Raw genomic sequence first — 18285 nt, forward strand, 5'->3', positions numbered from 1 at the left:
TTCAAATAAAATATTCCACTTCAAATGCAATTACCTAAAAGAGAAAGCATAACGTCACGCAGATCTGCGCATGTGTGACGGCGTGGTGGCATTTTTCACATTTAATATGGTCGCCAATATTATAAACATTGCTGTAAACGCATGTAACTAATGATCTGCGTAAAATATATCATATACATCTTTATATGTAAACGCAGATTGCGCTAAACAATAATTTATGTATTATAATATATATGTATAATTTAACTTTGCTTTTTATTTACTATTTATAAAAATTAATGAAAAATATATAATTATAGTTAAAAAGTATACGTAAGAGCGAAATTTTACACTTAAAACTTTTAAATCAAGCAAAACAAAATTAAAATAGAAACTAATTAAAGCAAGTTTAAAGAATATAAAGAAAAAGAGCATGGCAATGAAGAACTTAGCGCAAAATAAAGTTGATTGTAATGATATTTAATAGCTTTTAACAAATTCTGTAAACAAATAGTTCACAGAAAAACTTACAAAAATTATAAAACGATTCGCGCGGTGGCAAAGTCAAGAGAGCATGTGGTCTTTAGTTGGCTGCGTCTGAAGAGAGAATTATTAAGAAGGAAACAATTTACACACATACAAATTTACATATATAAAATTAAAGTTTAATGCAAAAAGGCTACGTTTTTAGTAAGAATTTTGTAATTTTGCAGATTTATTTGATTCTAACAAGTATTAATTAGAAGAGCTTTTTAATTAAATTTTTTTTTATTCAGATAAAGTATATATTTTTGGTTACATCAGATTAAAAAAATTAATTAAAAAAAACTAATAATTCTTTTTACTATTTCTCAAAATTTTTAAATTTTTTACGTAAAAAAATATTTGGTATAAAATTATTTTTTATTATTTCCCAAAATTAAATTTTTTACGTAAAAAATATTTGGTAAAAAATAATTATTTTTTGAAAATTAAAAAAAAAATTAACGTAAAAAATAGTTGGTTAAAGTTATTAGTTTTTACTATTTTCCAAATTGTTAATTTTGCGAAAAACATGTATTTTTAGCGTAAAATACATATGTACATATGTGTGATAACATCAATTAATAAAAAAATATACTTTATGTCATTTTTTGCTATTTCCCAAATTGTTAAATTTTTTACGCAAAAAAAATATTTAGTATAAAAAATTATTATTTTTTACTATTAAATTTGCGAAAAATATGTATTTTTTGTGTAAAAAAATAGTGAAAAAATCAATAAATTAAAAAATACATACATATGTATGTATGTACATATATTATGTACATATGTATATAAAATAATTATTTTATGCTATTTCTCGAATTGTTAAATTTTTTACGTAAAAAAATTTCGTATGCAATTATATTTTTACCATTTCCCAAAAGTTAATTTTTTTCGTGTAAGAAAAATATTTGATATGAAATAATTATTTTTATATTTTCCAAAAATTTATTACTTAAAAAATATTTGTTATAAAATAAATTATTTTATAAATTTTATAATCAATTATTTTATAATTAATTTAAATTAATAAATAATTATTTTATAAATTTTATATAATTATTTTATAAATTTTATAAATATCCAAGTTAGAGAAAAATATGAATTTTTAACTTAAAATGTCTGAAAAATCAATTAATTAAACATTTAATTAATAAAATTGTTTTTTTAACAAATTTTGAATAATTCCAAAATAGTTAAATTTTTTACGTAAACCGTATTTGATGTAAAATAATTATTTTATATATTTCCGAAATTAAAGAAAAATATGTATGTATTTTTAACTTAAAATATCTGAAAAAAATCAATTCATTAAAAAAATTATTTGATACAAATTTGTTTTTTAACAAATTTTTAATATTTCAAAATTGATAAATTTTACGTAAAAAGTATTTGGTATAAAATTTTACGTAAAAATATTTTTTATACAGTAATTATTTTTCTTATACAACTTCCAAATATTTGGTATAATTTATTTTTTTCTAGTTTTGGAATTTATTTAATTTTTACGCAAACAAAACAATGTTATTTAATTGAAAAAAGTTGATAAAATATGTGGATGGCAAATAATTGTAAATCTTTTGTAAAAAAATATAAAGCATATTGTACCATATTAGGGTTAACTCTGAATTCTCTCAATTTTCGTAGAACCACACGCGCTGTTTGCGCATAAACTCTATATTTCGCCCACTTCCACTCTGACCAACGCTCAAAAAACGCTGCAATGCAAAATTATTAAAATCAAAACAATGAAATACCGCTAAGTAACATGCAAAATGTATATGTTAAATTCTAACTGAACAACTACAAAAATATATAGCCCTTAGTACATAATTTAATTAAATAAAAAGAAAGAAACCTATTGAAGCTAAAAACAATTGCGTTTTGCTAGAAAATACACAAATTCGCAAGCAGCGTCTATACATACAAACATACTTATGTACGTATGTAAAGATGCTTGAATGTCAATTTTTTCTAACACTGCACGCCACCAACTATCCAACCACTACTATATACTAGCAAAAAAATATAAAACAGTTTTCTTCGTTTGAAGCGTTAAGCAATTAGTTATAGCATAGTGCTTACAAAATATATACACACACACACATACACAAATGCATATTGAACTATGTAGTTTATCTAACGTTTATTAATATTATTATATTATAAGTAATCATTGTTTTGTTGTTTTTATACATAAAATAAGCATATACGTGCACATATGTATGTTAATATGTACATAAAACTGTAAGCATGTACTTCCCCTACGTTTGTTCGCCACTTAATTTATACACAAATTTAGTTATATGTATATAATTTTTCCAATAACTAAATTCTTCAGTTAATTAACTGTGCGCGTCTGATTTTACAACAAAAATTGGCTGCATTATATAAAAACCGTTTGAACTCCTGTTGTATGTGCTGTACTGCAAGTTATTTTGAAAATCTTATATTTATTTATATACTTTTCTTCATTTTACCACACATACATGCATTTTAATTGTTGCTGCAAATTATTTGTAGATTATATTTTCGCAATAAATTGGTTTACAACCTATTTTGTATAAGTATAAGTGAAATCGTCCTGTTTTATTTGGTGCAACTTTAGAAATTTTGCATGTGGTGAGATTTATGTGTTTAATGTTGTGTGTATATACCTATATATGTATGTACATATATTGCAAATTTATCGTTTTCAATGCTGGGAATATTAAGGGGGACAGAGATTTGGATTTTTAACCACCCAAGTTTGTCAGTTCGGCAATAGTCTACAAAAAAAATTTGAAGTATATTAAGTTTGCCACGACTTTTGTACTAAGTTAAGTTGTCGGGCCCCCTATAAAGTGTATACAATAAATAAATATTCAGAATAACGAGCTGAGATGTTTGTCTGTCGTTTAGTTTTTGAGCTATCGATTTGAAATTTTGCACATGAAGAGGTTTAAACAATATTTACTCACTATTCCCAACTTTCACCGTAGATATGCTATAGAAAAGCATACTAAAATCTTTTTCGAAAATATATAACATACAGATTTTTTTAATAATACTATAAATTTATTAAATATCATAGTTATAATATATGTACATATGTATGTTTAGAACATGGAACAAAAAAATGGAAAAAATTAACAGCAAACTATTGACAGTGGTAAAAAAAAAATAAAGAAGTTCTTCGAACAAGCACTTTCAAGTGAATAACAATGTAATACTATTAAACGAAAAACGTATGAAACAACAGACAATCCTGTTACCGTTCGCGCAGAAAGGGAAATATTCTTTGCAATTCCGCCTTCGATTTGCAAGCCTCGACTTGTGGTAAAATTTCCACCACATTCAACAAATAAATTTGCAATTGCTGACGACGTTCCTCCACAAAGGCCAAGTTCATATTGCCAAAATGCTTTTTCGGTGGAAATTCAACCGAAGACACGGTCGGATGAGTATTTAATAGTGATTTATGTAGTTTGTGGAAGTCACGATAGCGACGCAATAATGACCAGTGCTCCAAATTTTGACGCATGGTTATGTGTATCTCGTAGGCATAGTAGGATGTGCCATGTTTTGTCTTTTTCAATTCGGCCGTTGGAATGGTTATGAGAAAATTAGTAGCCAAGGAGGCGGTGGGATCAATGGCTAGTCCATTGAAGTTTTGTGTCAAACGTCTTACAAGCTGACGATTATCACGCGTCAGTTGTGCAACGCGCGTCTCTAATAACGTGCAGCGTTCCTCCATTTCACGTAATTTCTCTTCCATAGCTGCATGATTAACGGTGCAATTGGCAGACGATGACTTGCTATATTGCGATGATGTGTCACTCCTGTCTTCATCGTCTTGCGCACTCACTGCGTTTACGGATTGTTTATCATCGTTGCAATTATGCTGTATGCTGGCGGTGTTAGCTGTTGTCAATGAGTGCTGCTCACTTTGTGCGACCACTGATGGAAAAATGTCGGGTAAGGGCTCTTTAAGAAATGCTAACTCCGGTTCTATGGGATCTGGCGGTGTAGTCTCAATTTCTTCCTGCGCTGGTAGTTCTACCATAGCTTGAAATGTATCCACACGCTCTTTTTCGGCTGCCACTTTAGTGACTTCTTGAATGACCTTCAATAAATCTTCTGTGGAATTGGCAGTTGAAATAGGCCTTTCCACTGGTTGTGTTCTGCGCTTATTTTTGCCGACGGCAGCAGGAACCGGTGTAGGTGCATATATAACGGGTTCCTCTTTATTCGGTTGAAGTGGTGTTATGCGCGTAGGTGCATTCAACTCAGTAGAATTAACGGTCAAAGCAAAGAGAACATCTTTTAGGGAACCAATAATTTGTGGCAATTCTTTGCTGGCATTGGCGTCTAACAAAAGCGACCATTGCGTATAATAACGGTGCAAGTGGTCTTCCTCTGCCAGCCATGTGAGTAAGTATCGCTGCAGTGAGTTTTCGTTTAATGTAGCACGTATAAATGCCTTGCCCAGACCACATTTCGTCCTGACATGATTGAGTTGTGTGTAACGTTCGCGTTCGTGTGGAGTCAAGTGAATTTGACAAAAATCCCAAAATGTAGTGTCACCATTGCTATCACTGATGCCCAAGCTATTGCCTTTGGGCAAAAATTTTACATTAATATATATTTTTTAATATCACTTAAAATACTCCCCTCACCTGTTACAATCTCATGCATATTTTGAAACAAATTGACCGCTGTTAACGTAACCACTGAATGTTTTTGTTTTAAACCGTATGTAAATGTGTCTTCTAATGCTTCACACAACTCGGCCACACTATCATCCTTTTCCGTGGCCAATTCCTTTTTGCCACTAAATTTTTGTTTACACTTTTCTGCACTCTGCTGGAGACGTTTAAAAATATCCTCTCTACGCTGCCAAAAAGTGCTTCCTCCAAAAGAGGCACTTGCCACATTAAGCTTTGTTGGTGGGATGGAAGAACTCTCGCCATGACTCATCGAATCTGGCATATTAAGTCACTAACTAAAAGCCTAGCTTGTATCACGCGAATAGCTAAATTAGGCTTGGTTGTTGTTGTTTACCCCTATTTTGAAATAGAATTTCGATTTTGTAATCAACAAATCTTTGCTTGAACTCTCACCTTTGTGTTGATGTTGATAATGTTTATATGCACTAATAAGTACCCGCCAAAAAATAGAACGTAGCGAAACGAGTTTGTATGTGAAAAAATGTTGTTGGATGTAGAAATAAAAAGAAAAAATGTTTTTGTTTTGTGGGCTAGCACAAATTCTCTTTATGGCTGTTTTCGCCACAATCATTTGACGTATTCAACAGCTGATCGAGCAGAATTCCAGACTATAGGGTGATCAAGAGACATAATTTGTTATAAATCTCCAAAAGGTATCAAGCCAAAGGAGTTATATTTCATTATATTCAAATCTCTCAAAATGTGTATTAAGCGTTTTTTAAAATCAATAACGAGTCATAAACACAGTTCTCTTTACTGAACAAAAGAAAATAATTTTTTTTTTATGAAACATACTTTGTCTTACAAAGACACCCTCTACCTACGTGTTGAAAAAATACAGTACAATAATAATAACAAACATATAAAAATAAGTGCTACAAACGTCAGAGAATGTCCAATTGAAAACAAATTAAACGATAATAACAAACATGGGAAAAGGCGAGAAAACAAAAATCCAACAACCACAATAACAACACATTTGTCATTCGGCCAAAATTTAGTATTTCTAGCTGGCGAGTCTCGCACGGCGATTCATTCAACAACAGAAATTTGAAGTGATAAGTTAAGTGAGGAAAGAAAAATTCGCCCCAACAAAGACACTACTAAATATTTACCAAAAAGTTCAACAACTTAAGACTTTTAAAACAATAAAAATGGATTAAATATTTTATAAAAATGGAAGTGAAAATAGAGTGAAATCCAAACTAATTGGAGGTTTCGAATCTAATAAAGTCACAAAAGCAACTAGAACTTCCTCGAAGATACTTTTATGCGTTAGTGATAGCGTAAATCAGTTAACTTTATAAGGCACTTATTTTATAAACTGTTGCATAAAAAGTGTGTCAAAGGTGTGTGCTAATAGCGGGCTGGTGACTTCAGATTCCCTAGACTTGATATTTTTAAAACAATTACAAACATTATTCAAAGGGAATAGAGTAAACGAATTAAGTGAAAAACAGCGAAGCTGACGTGTTTGGCATTCCTCTACTGCGCACGTCGCGCCTCTACCACACCTAAGGTGTCATCGTCCCAACTAGTGTACACCAAATTGAACTAAACAGATATAAATACGTATGTACATATATACATATAGTATTGAAAATCAGGCGATTTTTACGCTCGCACTAGTGAATATCTAGTTTGTCATCATTACATTGAAGTTTGGTTAAGCAAGAGACCACCATCATAAGAAAATATTTAATTACTTCTGTAAAATAAATTAGTGAAAATACAAACATTTTTATAAAGAAACTTTGCTGAACATATAATGTCTAAAGTTACGTTGGGTGGTTTTACAAATACATTGAGACGTTACCCAAAGACTTTGGGTGGAATTGGAATCCTCACAACGTAAGTGAACATTAAAAACGTTAGCTTTAAATATATAGTTAAGCTTTTTACAAATATAAGTATTTAATAGTTAAAAAATATAAATCATGAAAAAACAGATTAATAAATCATAGATTAACAGTTTCTACTAAATTAATGTAATTTCTATCTCTAAGTTTATTCCAATATTTGTTAACATACATATTTAATGACTTACTAATATTTATATTATGTCGACAGACGGTAAATGTAGTATTTTGTAATATATACATACATATGTATGTATGTATGTTATTATATGAGTTTAATTGAAAAAAACACATCGTTGCGATTAATCATCAAAAGATCACCCGATAGTTTGACGTATTGTATGTGTAGGCCCAGAAAAGACACACTGCGCTATATAAAAGCAAGTAAATAATAAGTATGTATGTGTTTAGTTGTTTACATTGGCAAAATTAAAAACAAGTTTAAGGGGCTCGGCAGACAACAAAATACATACTATATGTAAAAATTTGCAGTTGTTTTTGTTTCTACTGTACTTGTAAAAACACACCCACTTTTCGCTTTAGAAGAAACTTAATTTGTAATAGATACATAAGTGGCGAGTAAAAAAAATATTGTTGTGTTCATAAACATCTAAATATCTTACATATAGAACTTTATTTTTAAAATTTTTTAGGCACAAACATATAAGATTGTTAGATCTTAACACAAACAACAGCAGCAAATCATTTCCGTGCTATTGGCGCCTTAAAACATTGTACATAGATATTTACATAAACCACATTGAAATATCTCACTCTCTCTATTCCACTTTTATAGTGGCTACTTTTATCGTATGATCTGACACGATAGCAGATATATTTTTAATATCGTGTATATACTATACTAGATTTATTAACAAGAATGTGTGAAATCAACTACAGATATATGCGTATTAGCTCATGCAGTAACTATTTGCATGTAAAAATAACCAAGTGATTGCTACATTGTCTAATCACAGAACTTTGGTAGTTGCATTCACTTTTATTACGTCAAATCTATGTTGTTATTGTTCTTATTTGTAAATGCACCGGCGTAATTTGTAAATGTAAACAAAATTGTTTACGTCCAATTGGAAAATGCAATGAAGATAAAAACCGAAAAGCCTTGACAGTACATAAGTGACAACACCGCAAATGTAAACAAAAACAAACTATTAATGAGCCTGAAACAACTATTTTATTTAATATCCAATGGCGTATTAAAAAAATAATTGTTTTTATGTATTTGTAACTTGCTAAACAGATTTAACAAGTTAAAAGTTGTTAAAAGTACTATTTATACATGTACATATGTTTGTGTTTGCCTGTGTTACTTTATTGTTAAGAAAACTATTTCTTCACGTCAGCAACTGGTGGAAAAACGATCGAAGAACAGATGAGTATAGACCAACGAATTAAAATAACAAAACAAACGTGCATAATCACGCGATTTTGTTGAAATGAGACAAAAATTAAAGCGAACCCGACCAAACAAAGTTGTTTTGGCTTAGTTATCGCGCCGTGGCCATGACGCGGCTACTTTGGGTTGGTTGGTTTTATCATTGCATGAAAGCACGTTTGAGGAAGGCTCACGTTCGTATTTTGTGCATGTATATATTTACATAGGTATGTTAATTGCCGAAATTAAAAAACAAGTGCAAATATAAAATAATAACAACTATAGGAATTGGGAAATTGGCCAAAATTTAAAAATACAAAACAACTTACGTATAAAAAATGATAAGCACATTTAGTAGTGTTAAGTGGCTGCATAGTATAAATCTCAGGAGGTTAAATGTGTTGACTAACTTTATAGATTTAACAAATTCTCACGTGTGGCGGAATCTAGAAAGACACATAGGAAAGAATAAAACACAATACAGATGATTATAATAAAAGCGCCAACAGTTAGTATATGGTACATGCATATAAAGATGATTTATACAGATAGCAAGTTTTATTCATAGAAATATTAGGACTAATTATTGTGTTATCAGTTACTAATTATTTATTATTAATACTAGTGAGATAATATTGTATTATTATTTTTATTCAAAGTGTTAGATTATTAAAATATAGTTAAAAACCTCCACGTCAAAGAAAATTTCTCTATTTGATATGTTGTTTTCAGTTGTGGCTTAATTTTGTTTGAAAAACAAAGGATTCGAAAGTATTTATCGAAATGGGTGGATACAGCACCATCAGATACTGATAAAAAGCGTCCAGATTACATATATATTAAATACCATATTTATAAGGAGTCAATGCGAAAATTGAAACAAAAGGAAGAGGATGAAAAGGTATATACATATTAAAAAGTGGAATAATGTTGTTGTTGACTATTGCATATATAGTTGAAAACTATTCAAATTTTCTTATAAACAAATATTTAATACAATATCTTGTAAAAGTCATCAGAATGATATTTTAATGTAATCGTTAATTTTAGAAATGGATCAGCATCATAATTAACCCTATTGGCAAGTGGTGGAAAGCCGTTAAACATTCAGTAGCCTGGCGTTTGCTGAATATCGCACAAACAGGTTCACAACATGAACGTCTCAAGGCCGTTCGACAATTGGCCTGCATCGATCACTTAAAGGACTGGGACTTTCGACATTTGGCACAAATTTGCGATGCACGCACCGCCATCTCTTTGGCACGTTCTGGCGCCGATTCACGTTGGTTCGTGCCGGTTCATATGCGTGGCTGCATTAAGAATCCCAAACTCGTGCTTGCCGACTTCCATGATATGCTAGCGCGTTTACGTCCAAATTCTTGCGTTGATAACTTTTTCAACAAATACTTTCCACAACAGTATCCACACGAAGGCATCGATGAATTCTTTACACAGGATCAAGCTAACGCGTTATCTGTACAGGATACAGACATGCTAAAAGAAATTATCGCATTCCTACATCATATAACCAAGGATGAAGCGGTTGCGAAGCAAATAATCAACGAGGGTGGTCTGACACATCTTATGGAGTTGCGTAAAATTTTTGCCGATGATAATGAAACCCTCTCGACACTCTGTAAGGTGTTGGCGAATATGTCGCTTGTTGAAGATAGTGTGGAGCATTTCTTCGCGTCTGGTTGGATTGGCGGATTGGCAGAATGGATGAAATGTCCCGATTTACGTTTGCAAGTGATATCGGCCAAAACGATGGCTAATCTGGATCATGATGATCCCAATCATGTGCAATATCCACCCAATGTCTATCCATTGCATCCACGTTTGCGCACGCGCGCCAAGCCCAAAGCTGATATCGTTTTTATACACGGACTGTTGGGCGGTGTTTTCATCACATGGCGCCAAAAAGACCGAAATCCCACCGAATTGGGTTTATATGGCAAGAATGCCTTTTACACAAGCGAAACTGATGATGTGTTCTTGGTTGGCGAGCAAAGACGTGGCAATGGTAAGCTGTTCAAAAATGGAAATGGAATTAACGCCAGTAATGTTAGCAACGTTAGTTCAAATAATAGCTTAAAGGAGCAAGCAACAGGTTTGTGATTTTTATTGAAATGTGTCAATATGCAATATGTAATATGAATGTTTGTTGATACAGATCCAATACTGAAAGCAGCTAAAAAGGAGAAAAACAAAACTTTGGAAATTAGCGACACGGCGACTATGGAACTTGTGGAAGCACTGCAAAGCACGGCCGAGCTTGAGTCCGATTGGGAGGTAGTACATCCAGATGTACCACTGAAGGCGGGCGAAGGTTGTTGTGGTGAATATAGTGTTCCTGGCAATGAATGGCAAAATCAAGATAACTGTGAAGATTACACCAACTGTTGGCCAATGGAGTGGCTGCCAGATGATTATCCAAATACAAGGTAGCTAAACAAGATTATTTCTTGTATTATAATTGCTAATGTGCTCTTTTGTTTATTTCAGAATCATTGGTATAGACTACACCTCTGCGGTCACAGAGTGGTCAGCTAATTTCACAAAGTATTGCCCGTGCGAAAAAGGCCAAGGACAAATAGATGTACGCGCTACATCATTATTGGAACGCCTGTCCAAATCAGATGTTGGCAATGAACGACCGGTCGTTTGGATTGGTCATTCCATGGGTGGCATACTCACCAAATTAATGCTTATGAAAGCCGTCGATGACCCCGATCCGAAAGTTAATCAAATAGCGAATAGCACATCCTCCATCCTCTTCCTGGGCACACCCCATCGTGGCTCATCTATTGCCAAATGGAAGCAACACATGCAAGTGATACTCTCCCCTTCCATTGAGGTAAAAGAAATGGAAGAAGGAGCACCGAAATTACTTGCAATGCACAATCGTTTTATGGCATGTTTACATACATGCTTCCGTAATGTTAAGGTTGTCACTATCGCCGAAGGCGCACCAACAATGTTGACTTCCTTCAAATTCCCATTGCGCATCGTAACTGAGGATTCAGCGCGCCTTGACTACGGTGACTTTTACGTGCTAAAAGATGATCATCTTAGTCTGTCGAAACCGATTTTCCGTCAGTCATTCCTCTATCAACGTGTGCTTAAGGTGATCGAAGACTCGGTAAATAGAGACGAAAGCCCAACTCAAAAGGTGGAACTACCAGGCACAAAATTCAAAATAGAACCCATCAAAACACCAGCGGAAAAATCAACAGATGCTGGAAGCAGTTTATTGGATAAAGTGCGCAGTATTTTCTCGGCAGTTCCGCAAATCTCCATCAATATACCGAATGCGCATTGTGAACAGTCAAGACGTGATTAAAACTAGTAAAACGAGAGTTTTGTGCTAATATTTTTGCCACAAGGCAGACACCTGGGCTATGAAATGTAAATTTTAAGCTAAACCACTAAGTATTTTATAAAACTCATATAGCTGAAGTTATGTAGTAATAATAATGACGCTTTTGGCACCCATCTCATTGTAACACTCATCTCACCACAAATTTTTATACTTAAAATCATTAATATTGTTTATCGGAATTATTATTTTCATACGCACATGTTTTATAGACTTGACAAAACAAAATTATGTTATTTATATTTATAGATTTAGAATGTAAGTTTGTACTTGAGCCTTTGGCTAAATACAAAATGCATACATATGTTTCTTAGATACCAGTGAGAATAATTCTCTAGGAACTTATCGGATCCGTGATAGTAAAGATAAGTACATAAGAAATTTCGCTCAAATAAAGCAATGAAGAAGCTTGTGAACATACATATGTAAATGTTTTATTTAAGGGACACATAAAAAATATTTTTTTGTGATATAAAAGCGAAAGAACGTAATATTCGAATGACCCGAATTTGTTGAAAGAAGTATTTAAAAACTACAGCTTGTTTATAAAATACAAGATTTCCATTCAAATTATAGTAAAAATAAACATTTAAACTTACAATTACTTCGAAACGTTATGCCTCCTCTGGTATGGTCTTTGTTAGATCTACAGTTACGTTTGCCTGTTGTGCTAAACGTTCTTTTTTCGCTTTCAACCTCTCCAATGCTATACGACGATTTTCTGCTATACGCGCCATTTGCTCTGCTGTTAACTTGGGAGCAGGAGATGCCGGTTGTGACGGTGGTAGTGGACGCGCTAGGTCGCCATCATTTAATTTATGGCCTGGGTGGCCGCTGTTGGTATATGGTGTAGACACGACTGCATTACCGCGATTAAATGATGGTGTGTGTAAAGTACTGGTACTAGCGCCTGTAAACGTCGCGTCAATTCTATCAGCACCACCACTACTGTAGTGTGCAGGCGTACGCGGCGCTATTTTTGAAATGGCAATTTGTTCACCCAATAATGCATCGAACTCGTCAAAGGGTTCATCTGCTGCTGCATCTGCATCACCATCCTCCTCTTCGTCATGTGCTTTGTCACCAATGTTTTTCAAGTTTTCCAACATACCCAGACGATAACGTGACATATGTACTTGAAGAGATTTCTTCTTGCCAATACGTTCGATATTTGTTAAGACATCGTCGAATTTGTAATTTGGATACATCCGATGTGCCCAATGTGTCATACGACGCATCACCTCATCTAGGTCACGTTTTTCATGTCCTTTTCCTTTGAAACTAATATCCTTGAAATATTCTTCTATTGTATGTATGCCGCGCGGTCCCGTCAAAGTATCCAGAGATAATTTTGGTCTCGGATTTCGCACTGTTCGCTTCTTTGGCTCAACTTTAATACCCGGCTGCGCTTCACCCGAGTTACCACCAGCTTCACCTTCTTCGCCAAAAAGATCTTCTCCACCCATGCCATTTTGCTCATTTTCTTCATCGCTTGGTAATTCATGTAAATTTCCGTTAAGTAAATCTTCGACTACATTATCTTCATATACTGAAACCATATTTATGTTTATTTGCTTATAACAAGTTAAATTTAATACAAAATATTCACATAAGTTATAAATGTATAAACTTTAGAAATTGCGCCAAAAACAACAAACGGCAGTGGTAGCTTTTAATGACAGATAAAACTCACCACTTCATACTCTTTTAATAGTGTGACTCGTATTATTTAAAATCGAAAAAAATTGTTTTTTTTTTTGTTAATGTTGACTATTATTCTATAATAAGCAAATATTTCGATATTTGGAATGTAAAAATTTAACATATTTCTCTGATTAAATTAAATAAACAACTCTGAAACTAATAAATTTTCTTCTTATTGGCAAGCCAATTGGTTAGTAAGGCAGTACTGCCAACCTATGTAGCATGCATGCGCAGCCGGTGGTGGACAAAAGCGTGATGCCAAAAATAAAAATAAACGTCGTTCTGCTGTGTAAAATTTTCTTGTCCGATTTCAAATTATAAATAAACGGAGAGAACCAATTCAAATTCGTATAGTAAAAAGTTGTAAAGATACCTGGATCAAGTTTACATCGGAAATTAATAAAATTCTTAGTCGGGCAATTGTATTTCAACGTTAAATTGTCGAATTAATTTAAGCAACGAAGCTATAAAATAGGAATTTTCGCACTATGTTGAAAAGGTGGGCGAAATTACGCATTTCGTTTTAGCTTAATGGTGGATTCGAGAAAAAGAAACAAGCACAAAAAGAAATTGGCAAAATTGTGAAAACAAATATTCGTTCAACGCGTGGTGTTATGAAGAAACAGGCAAAGATAGTAAGCGATAATTCAATTGTAAAACATCAAAAACTTAAACGGGTATCGTATGAATAAATAAAATTTGGTAGAGTGGCAGTCAAAATGGAAAATAAGTGTAACAAAACTCCAAATGCCAACAATAAATATATGGATCATGTTTACTGTCACCCAACGGAAAGCAAGAACTACATTAGAGCTAATAACAATGCGGGGGGTGGTGGCGGCGCTGCATCAATGGCAAATGCGGATTACTTGGCGCTTATAAAAGAAAACAAACAACTACGCGCTATGTTGATACTCCATTTGGACTTAATACAAGCGCAAAGTGATCAACTTCAAGTTAAAGACAAACAACTTGCAGCTCAAAATGAGGAAATTGATGGATTGCGTTCAAAGAATCAGCAGCTTGAGACGCAAGTCCAGGAGTTACAAAAACAACTACAACGTCATATAAAACGAACGGCGAATTCGCCACCACCATTGGCAAAAATACAACGCAAAGCAGAGCCCGTGCTAGCAAGTCGTATGTCTCCTGTACCAACGGCAACAGTGGCAGCTCCTGGGGGACAAAATATTATTGGCGAGTGCAATGGTAAACTTATAAGTAAAATTATATTGCATCGTGTTAGTCTGCCTGATCATAGCCCGAATTCGACCACAACCGGTACTTCAGACACTACATCCGAGGCGGATGACAGTGCAGCTAGCAAGACACAAGCGGAACAAGATGAAAATGACGATTATGCAGAAGAAGAAGATGATGGTGACATGGAGGAAGCCGGCGAAACTACCGGTAATACCACCGAGGATAGTAATGATGTGGTTTCGGTACATTCCAAGCCCCTTGAACAGCAAATAATGTCGCCTATACATGTCACGCGTGGTGCTAAACCTATCCGACAATTAACTACACCTGTAACAACAGTTCCGGCTACAACAAATGCTTCGATGCCTGTAGTACCATCTTTGGTCCCCACCATTACAACGACAACAACCACAACCCAAGTATGTGTTACGCCACCAACACCAAGTCGGGGCAAACAAATGCCACTAATGTTGTGGCATGCACCAGATCTGCAATCTGATGAATCTGCAAGCTGTGAATCACTTGGTGAACTCTCTGATCAGGTTTGTATTTGCCCTCAAACTTAAATTTTATAATTTTATTTATTGCAAGTTTTTTATTTCAGCGATCTATGGTTGCATCGCCAGCTTCACCGAAAATTGAAAATCAGTCAAAGAAAGCAAAGAACATCACAACTCATTCGCTTCGCAGCAGTACACACTTACAAACTCAACTACGGCAAAACAAATCTCGTCGTTGTGCTTACATATCAACGGACCAGATGTATTGCACGCGTGCGTGGGAGGACGAGGAGATTGTGGCCGATGGCTACGAATTTATGAAGGAGGAAGTTGAAGCACTACACGCTGATGCACCCATGTTAGAGATACCCAAATGGACAGAACACGAACTTACGGTATCCTATTGCATTGAGGGAACCGAAAATTTATCCGACGAGGCATTCCTTAAACGTCATGAAAAATTAGAACTAGCGGAGAAGCGGCGGAAAAAATGGGATGTGCAGCAAATACGTGAACAGCGACGCATAGAAAAATTGAAGCGACGTCACTGCAAGGACGAAATCCAAATACCACCCGATCAACAACCATTATTGAGTTTTTATCCACAACCGGATGCGATACAAACCATTTGCTTTACTAATGACCTACCTGTGCAGGCCTTTGGTGAGCTGGTACCAAAATTAAGTGCACTAAATGATTTCGACTTGCCATGGTTAGATGCACTAAATAGTACACGCACACCAGGATCTTCAGCGACGGGCTCGATTGTCACATTGGCACATAGTCAAGCCGGCTCAAATCTTTCCTCAGCGCAGGGGCAACAACAGTTATTAAACTCAACTTTTGTTTTTGTAAAAAAGCGCAAACGTCAACAAAGCGGTACAACTGGCGGCACAGGAGGCGCACAACCGACACGGCAGCGCGGTGCATTACGCAGGGCAGCGGCTATAACAACGACGCCAGCTGCGGCGACAGTGATGCCAGAACAAACTGTGATAGCACAAGCAGCCATGACGGAAACTGCGTTAGCAACGGCTTCGTCAACATTGCCTAATCGTAATTTGTCGACTGTAACAAATGAGAAAGTCAGCGAGGGACCGTCAAAGTAGTTAAACTTCATCGCCGCTTTTAACAGCGTCTATATTTATATGTTTGAAAAATTTCGAAGCTACTTGCGGAACTCATGTTGGTCTGAGAAAAGTTAAAATTAATTTCTACTTGAATTGCGGTGCCACGCCATGCATTGTTAATTTAATTTGTTTATTTTTGTTATAAAGCCTGGTATATTTCTTCTTTTACTACAATATCAACACATATATACAAATTGTATATACGAATTTATAATTTAATATGTTCATATTTTTGAACTTCATACAAAAAAACCACTAATATAGTTATTAAAGTGGAGAGCCACCTACTAGTTTTGAGATTTTTGAAACTAAAAATGAATCCTCTGAGCCTAAGAACTCTACCAGTTTTAATGGACGTTGCGTTTAGAAGCTTACGGTTTGTAAATATTTTCGGTTTATATATAAAGAAATTCTATAGCAGATTTATTTAGCACGTCTTGACAACGTTATATTTTTTTGTGTAGGTCTTAATAGCTAACACAAAATTTTAAAAGGTATAATGTAATTTAGTGATAGCTTCAAAAGTAAAAAGTAGCTACTATAGAAAATTCAAATATACGATATACATACACATGAAACGAACTTGAAGAAATGTAGCGTGAGATTTTTGAGCTTAAAACACAAATAACTGTGGTCCAAAAGTAGCTTAAAATTTTTTTTAGTATAATATTGGATAAGGCAAGATATGGCGAGAGAACCAAATTAGTGCCGAATAACTTGTATTTATGTGTGCGTACAATGTGTAGAGCGTGACAGTGGTTTAGAACGCCACTAAATTTTTAATTTATTTAACTTGAATTGTGTTATAAAAAACAATATTTTTTCTTTTCTTGGTTTTGTGAAAAAAATAATGAAGAAATCATTAAATGGGCATTATTCAATTGGATTTATTTTACAAATAATATCAATTACATATTTTATATACATACATATATACTTTGTAGTGTTCGTACTGAATTGATAATAAATCTTCGACCATAAACGAAGAATAGTTGAGAAAAATTTTAGGAACACATTTAATTTATTATTTTACAAGTTTATTTTGTGGACAAATTGCAAAAAAATGCATTCTAATGCAATATAATCAATCTAACACATACAAATGAAGCTAAATTCTATTATATGTATGTTTATAATACGTTTTTACTATAAATTAATTTGGCAATAAAGCGTATGCAGTGAAAAGCCTGTTAGTGTGTAAGCATGATATAAAATAATTAGTTGCTTTAAAACTTTACATTTAATTTTACGAACGATTAACGAGACCAAAAAAATTACAAAAAGTGCATTTTCGTAGGCGAAATTTAGAAAGATAGCAGTCAAATTAGTGTAAATATTATAGTATAAAAATTATGTAAGTGGTGTGAGCAACAGACTTAAAGTTATAATAATAATTTCTATTCGCAATGAACTCAATTCGCTCGAGCGTGTGTGCTTTTATTTTTTCAAATTCTGTTGTTGCACACCAAAAATATCTTATTTATACTTGTTTGTTAACTATTACGAATTTGAAGTGTACACATAAATTTATTTATTTTCTTGTGTTTAATAGATGTAAAGAATGTACGAGTAAAATTAAAAGTAATTGAATTATGTGTTTACACATGGAAAGCACGTTGTGGTACTTTTATTAAATAGAAAAAACTAGAATGCACCGAAACTCTAATACCCTTCATAGAGTACTTCTTATAGCTTAAAAAGAATATATAGAAATCTTTATCTTGAAAATGGTCAATCATTTTATATCAGCTATATGATATAGTGATCCGATTGGAACATTGGTCCGTTTGTTTACATTTAGCCAAGTCCTTAACCCTTTTTTAACAATTTGAAGTCAATGACCCTTTTGTTTACATTTAGCAAAGTCAATAACACCTTTGGTTACATTTTACAAATTCAAT

The 18285-nt window shown here is 33.5% G+C and overlaps 4 protein-coding genes across 8 annotated transcripts; 2 read left to right on the top strand and 2 right to left on the bottom strand.

The window, feature by feature from the left end:
- Positions 1-341: 341 nt before the first annotated feature.
- Positions 342-13478, bottom strand: LOC126753231 (protein TIPIN homolog). Of its 4 annotated transcripts, none has more exons than XM_050464486.1 (3): positions 12447-13478; positions 8798-8914; positions 342-576 (listed from the first exon to the last, which is right to left on the bottom strand). In XM_050464486.1, exon 1 carries the CDS (start codon positions 13404-13406, stop codon positions 12462-12464), a length of 945 nt encoding a protein of 314 aa, XP_050320443.1. In that variant the 5' UTR covers positions 13407-13478; the 3' UTR covers positions 342-576; positions 8798-8914; positions 12447-12461. The 4 variants fall into 4 exon arrangements, with proteins under 4 accessions (XP_050320443.1, XP_050320444.1, XP_050320441.1 ...); XM_050464487.1 differs by lacking the exon at positions 342-576 and adding an exon at positions 7203-7437; XM_050464484.1 differs by lacking the exon at positions 342-576 and adding an exon at positions 7203-7442.
- On the bottom strand, positions 2186-5791 carry LOC126753227 (sorting nexin-29). Its single transcript, XM_050464479.1, has 3 exons — positions 5607-5791; positions 5163-5549; positions 2186-5100 (listed from the first exon to the last, which is right to left on the bottom strand). Exons 2-3 carry the CDS (start codon positions 5473-5475, stop codon positions 3755-3757), a joined length of 1659 nt encoding a protein of 552 aa, XP_050320436.1. The 5' UTR covers positions 5476-5549; positions 5607-5791; the 3' UTR covers positions 2186-3754.
- Positions 6242-12267, top strand: LOC126753223 (protein SERAC1). 2 transcript variants are annotated; one of them, XM_050464474.1, is made up of 5 exons: positions 6242-7064; positions 9201-9369; positions 9519-10578; positions 10642-10912; positions 10974-12267. In XM_050464474.1, the coding sequence occupies exons 1-5, from the start codon at positions 6982-6984 to the stop codon at positions 11809-11811; spliced, it is 2421 nt and encodes an 806-aa protein (XP_050320431.1). In that variant the 5' UTR covers positions 6242-6981; the 3' UTR covers positions 11812-12267. The 2 variants fall into 2 exon arrangements, with proteins under 2 accessions (XP_050320431.1, XP_050320432.1); XM_050464475.1 differs by lacking the exon at positions 6242-7064 and adding an exon at positions 8371-8695.
- A 304-nt stretch (positions 13479-13782) lies between the features above and the next one.
- Positions 13783-17998, top strand: LOC126753225 (protein male-specific lethal-1). Its single transcript, XM_050464477.1, has 2 exons — positions 13783-15296; positions 15359-17998. The coding sequence occupies exons 1-2, from the start codon at positions 14271-14273 to the stop codon at positions 16361-16363; spliced, it is 2031 nt and encodes a 676-aa protein (XP_050320434.1). The 5' UTR covers positions 13783-14270; the 3' UTR covers positions 16364-17998.
- The last annotated feature ends 287 nt before the right edge of the window (positions 17999-18285 follow it).

Source organism: Bactrocera neohumeralis, chromosome 3, assembly GCF_024586455.1.
Source record: "Bactrocera neohumeralis isolate Rockhampton chromosome 3, APGP_CSIRO_Bneo_wtdbg2-racon-allhic-juicebox.fasta_v2, whole genome shotgun sequence".
Lineage (NCBI taxonomy): Eukaryota > Metazoa > Arthropoda > Insecta > Diptera > Tephritidae > Bactrocera > Bactrocera neohumeralis.

Bases quoted from the DNA above. Each gene is read 5' to 3' on its own strand.
- LOC126753231 (XM_050464486.1), bottom strand. From the start codon at position 13,406: ATGGTTTCAGTATATGAAGATAATGTAGTCGAAGATTTACTTAACGGA.
- LOC126753227 (XM_050464479.1), bottom strand. From the start codon at position 5,475: ATGCCAGATTCGATGAGTCATGGCGAGAGTTCTTCCATCCCACCAACA. The intron at 5,101-5,162 runs GTGAGGGGAGTA...TTTTGCCCAAAG, and splicing joins TATGCATGAGATTGTAACAG to GCAATAGCTTGGGCATCAGT.
- LOC126753223 (XM_050464474.1), top strand. From the start codon at position 6,982: ATGTCTAAAGTTACGTTGGGTGGTTTTACAAATACATTGAGACGTTAC. The intron at 7,065-9,200 runs GTAAGTGAACAT...TGTTGTTTTCAG, and splicing joins GGAATTGGAATCCTCACAAC to TTGTGGCTTAATTTTGTTTG. The intron at 10,913-10,973 runs GTAGCTAAACAA...TGTTTATTTCAG, and splicing joins GATGATTATCCAAATACAAG to AATCATTGGTATAGACTACA.
- LOC126753225 (XM_050464477.1), top strand. From the start codon at position 14,271: ATGGAAAATAAGTGTAACAAAACTCCAAATGCCAACAATAAATATATG. The intron at 15,297-15,358 runs GTTTGTATTTGC...TTTTTATTTCAG, and splicing joins TTGGTGAACTCTCTGATCAG to CGATCTATGGTTGCATCGCC.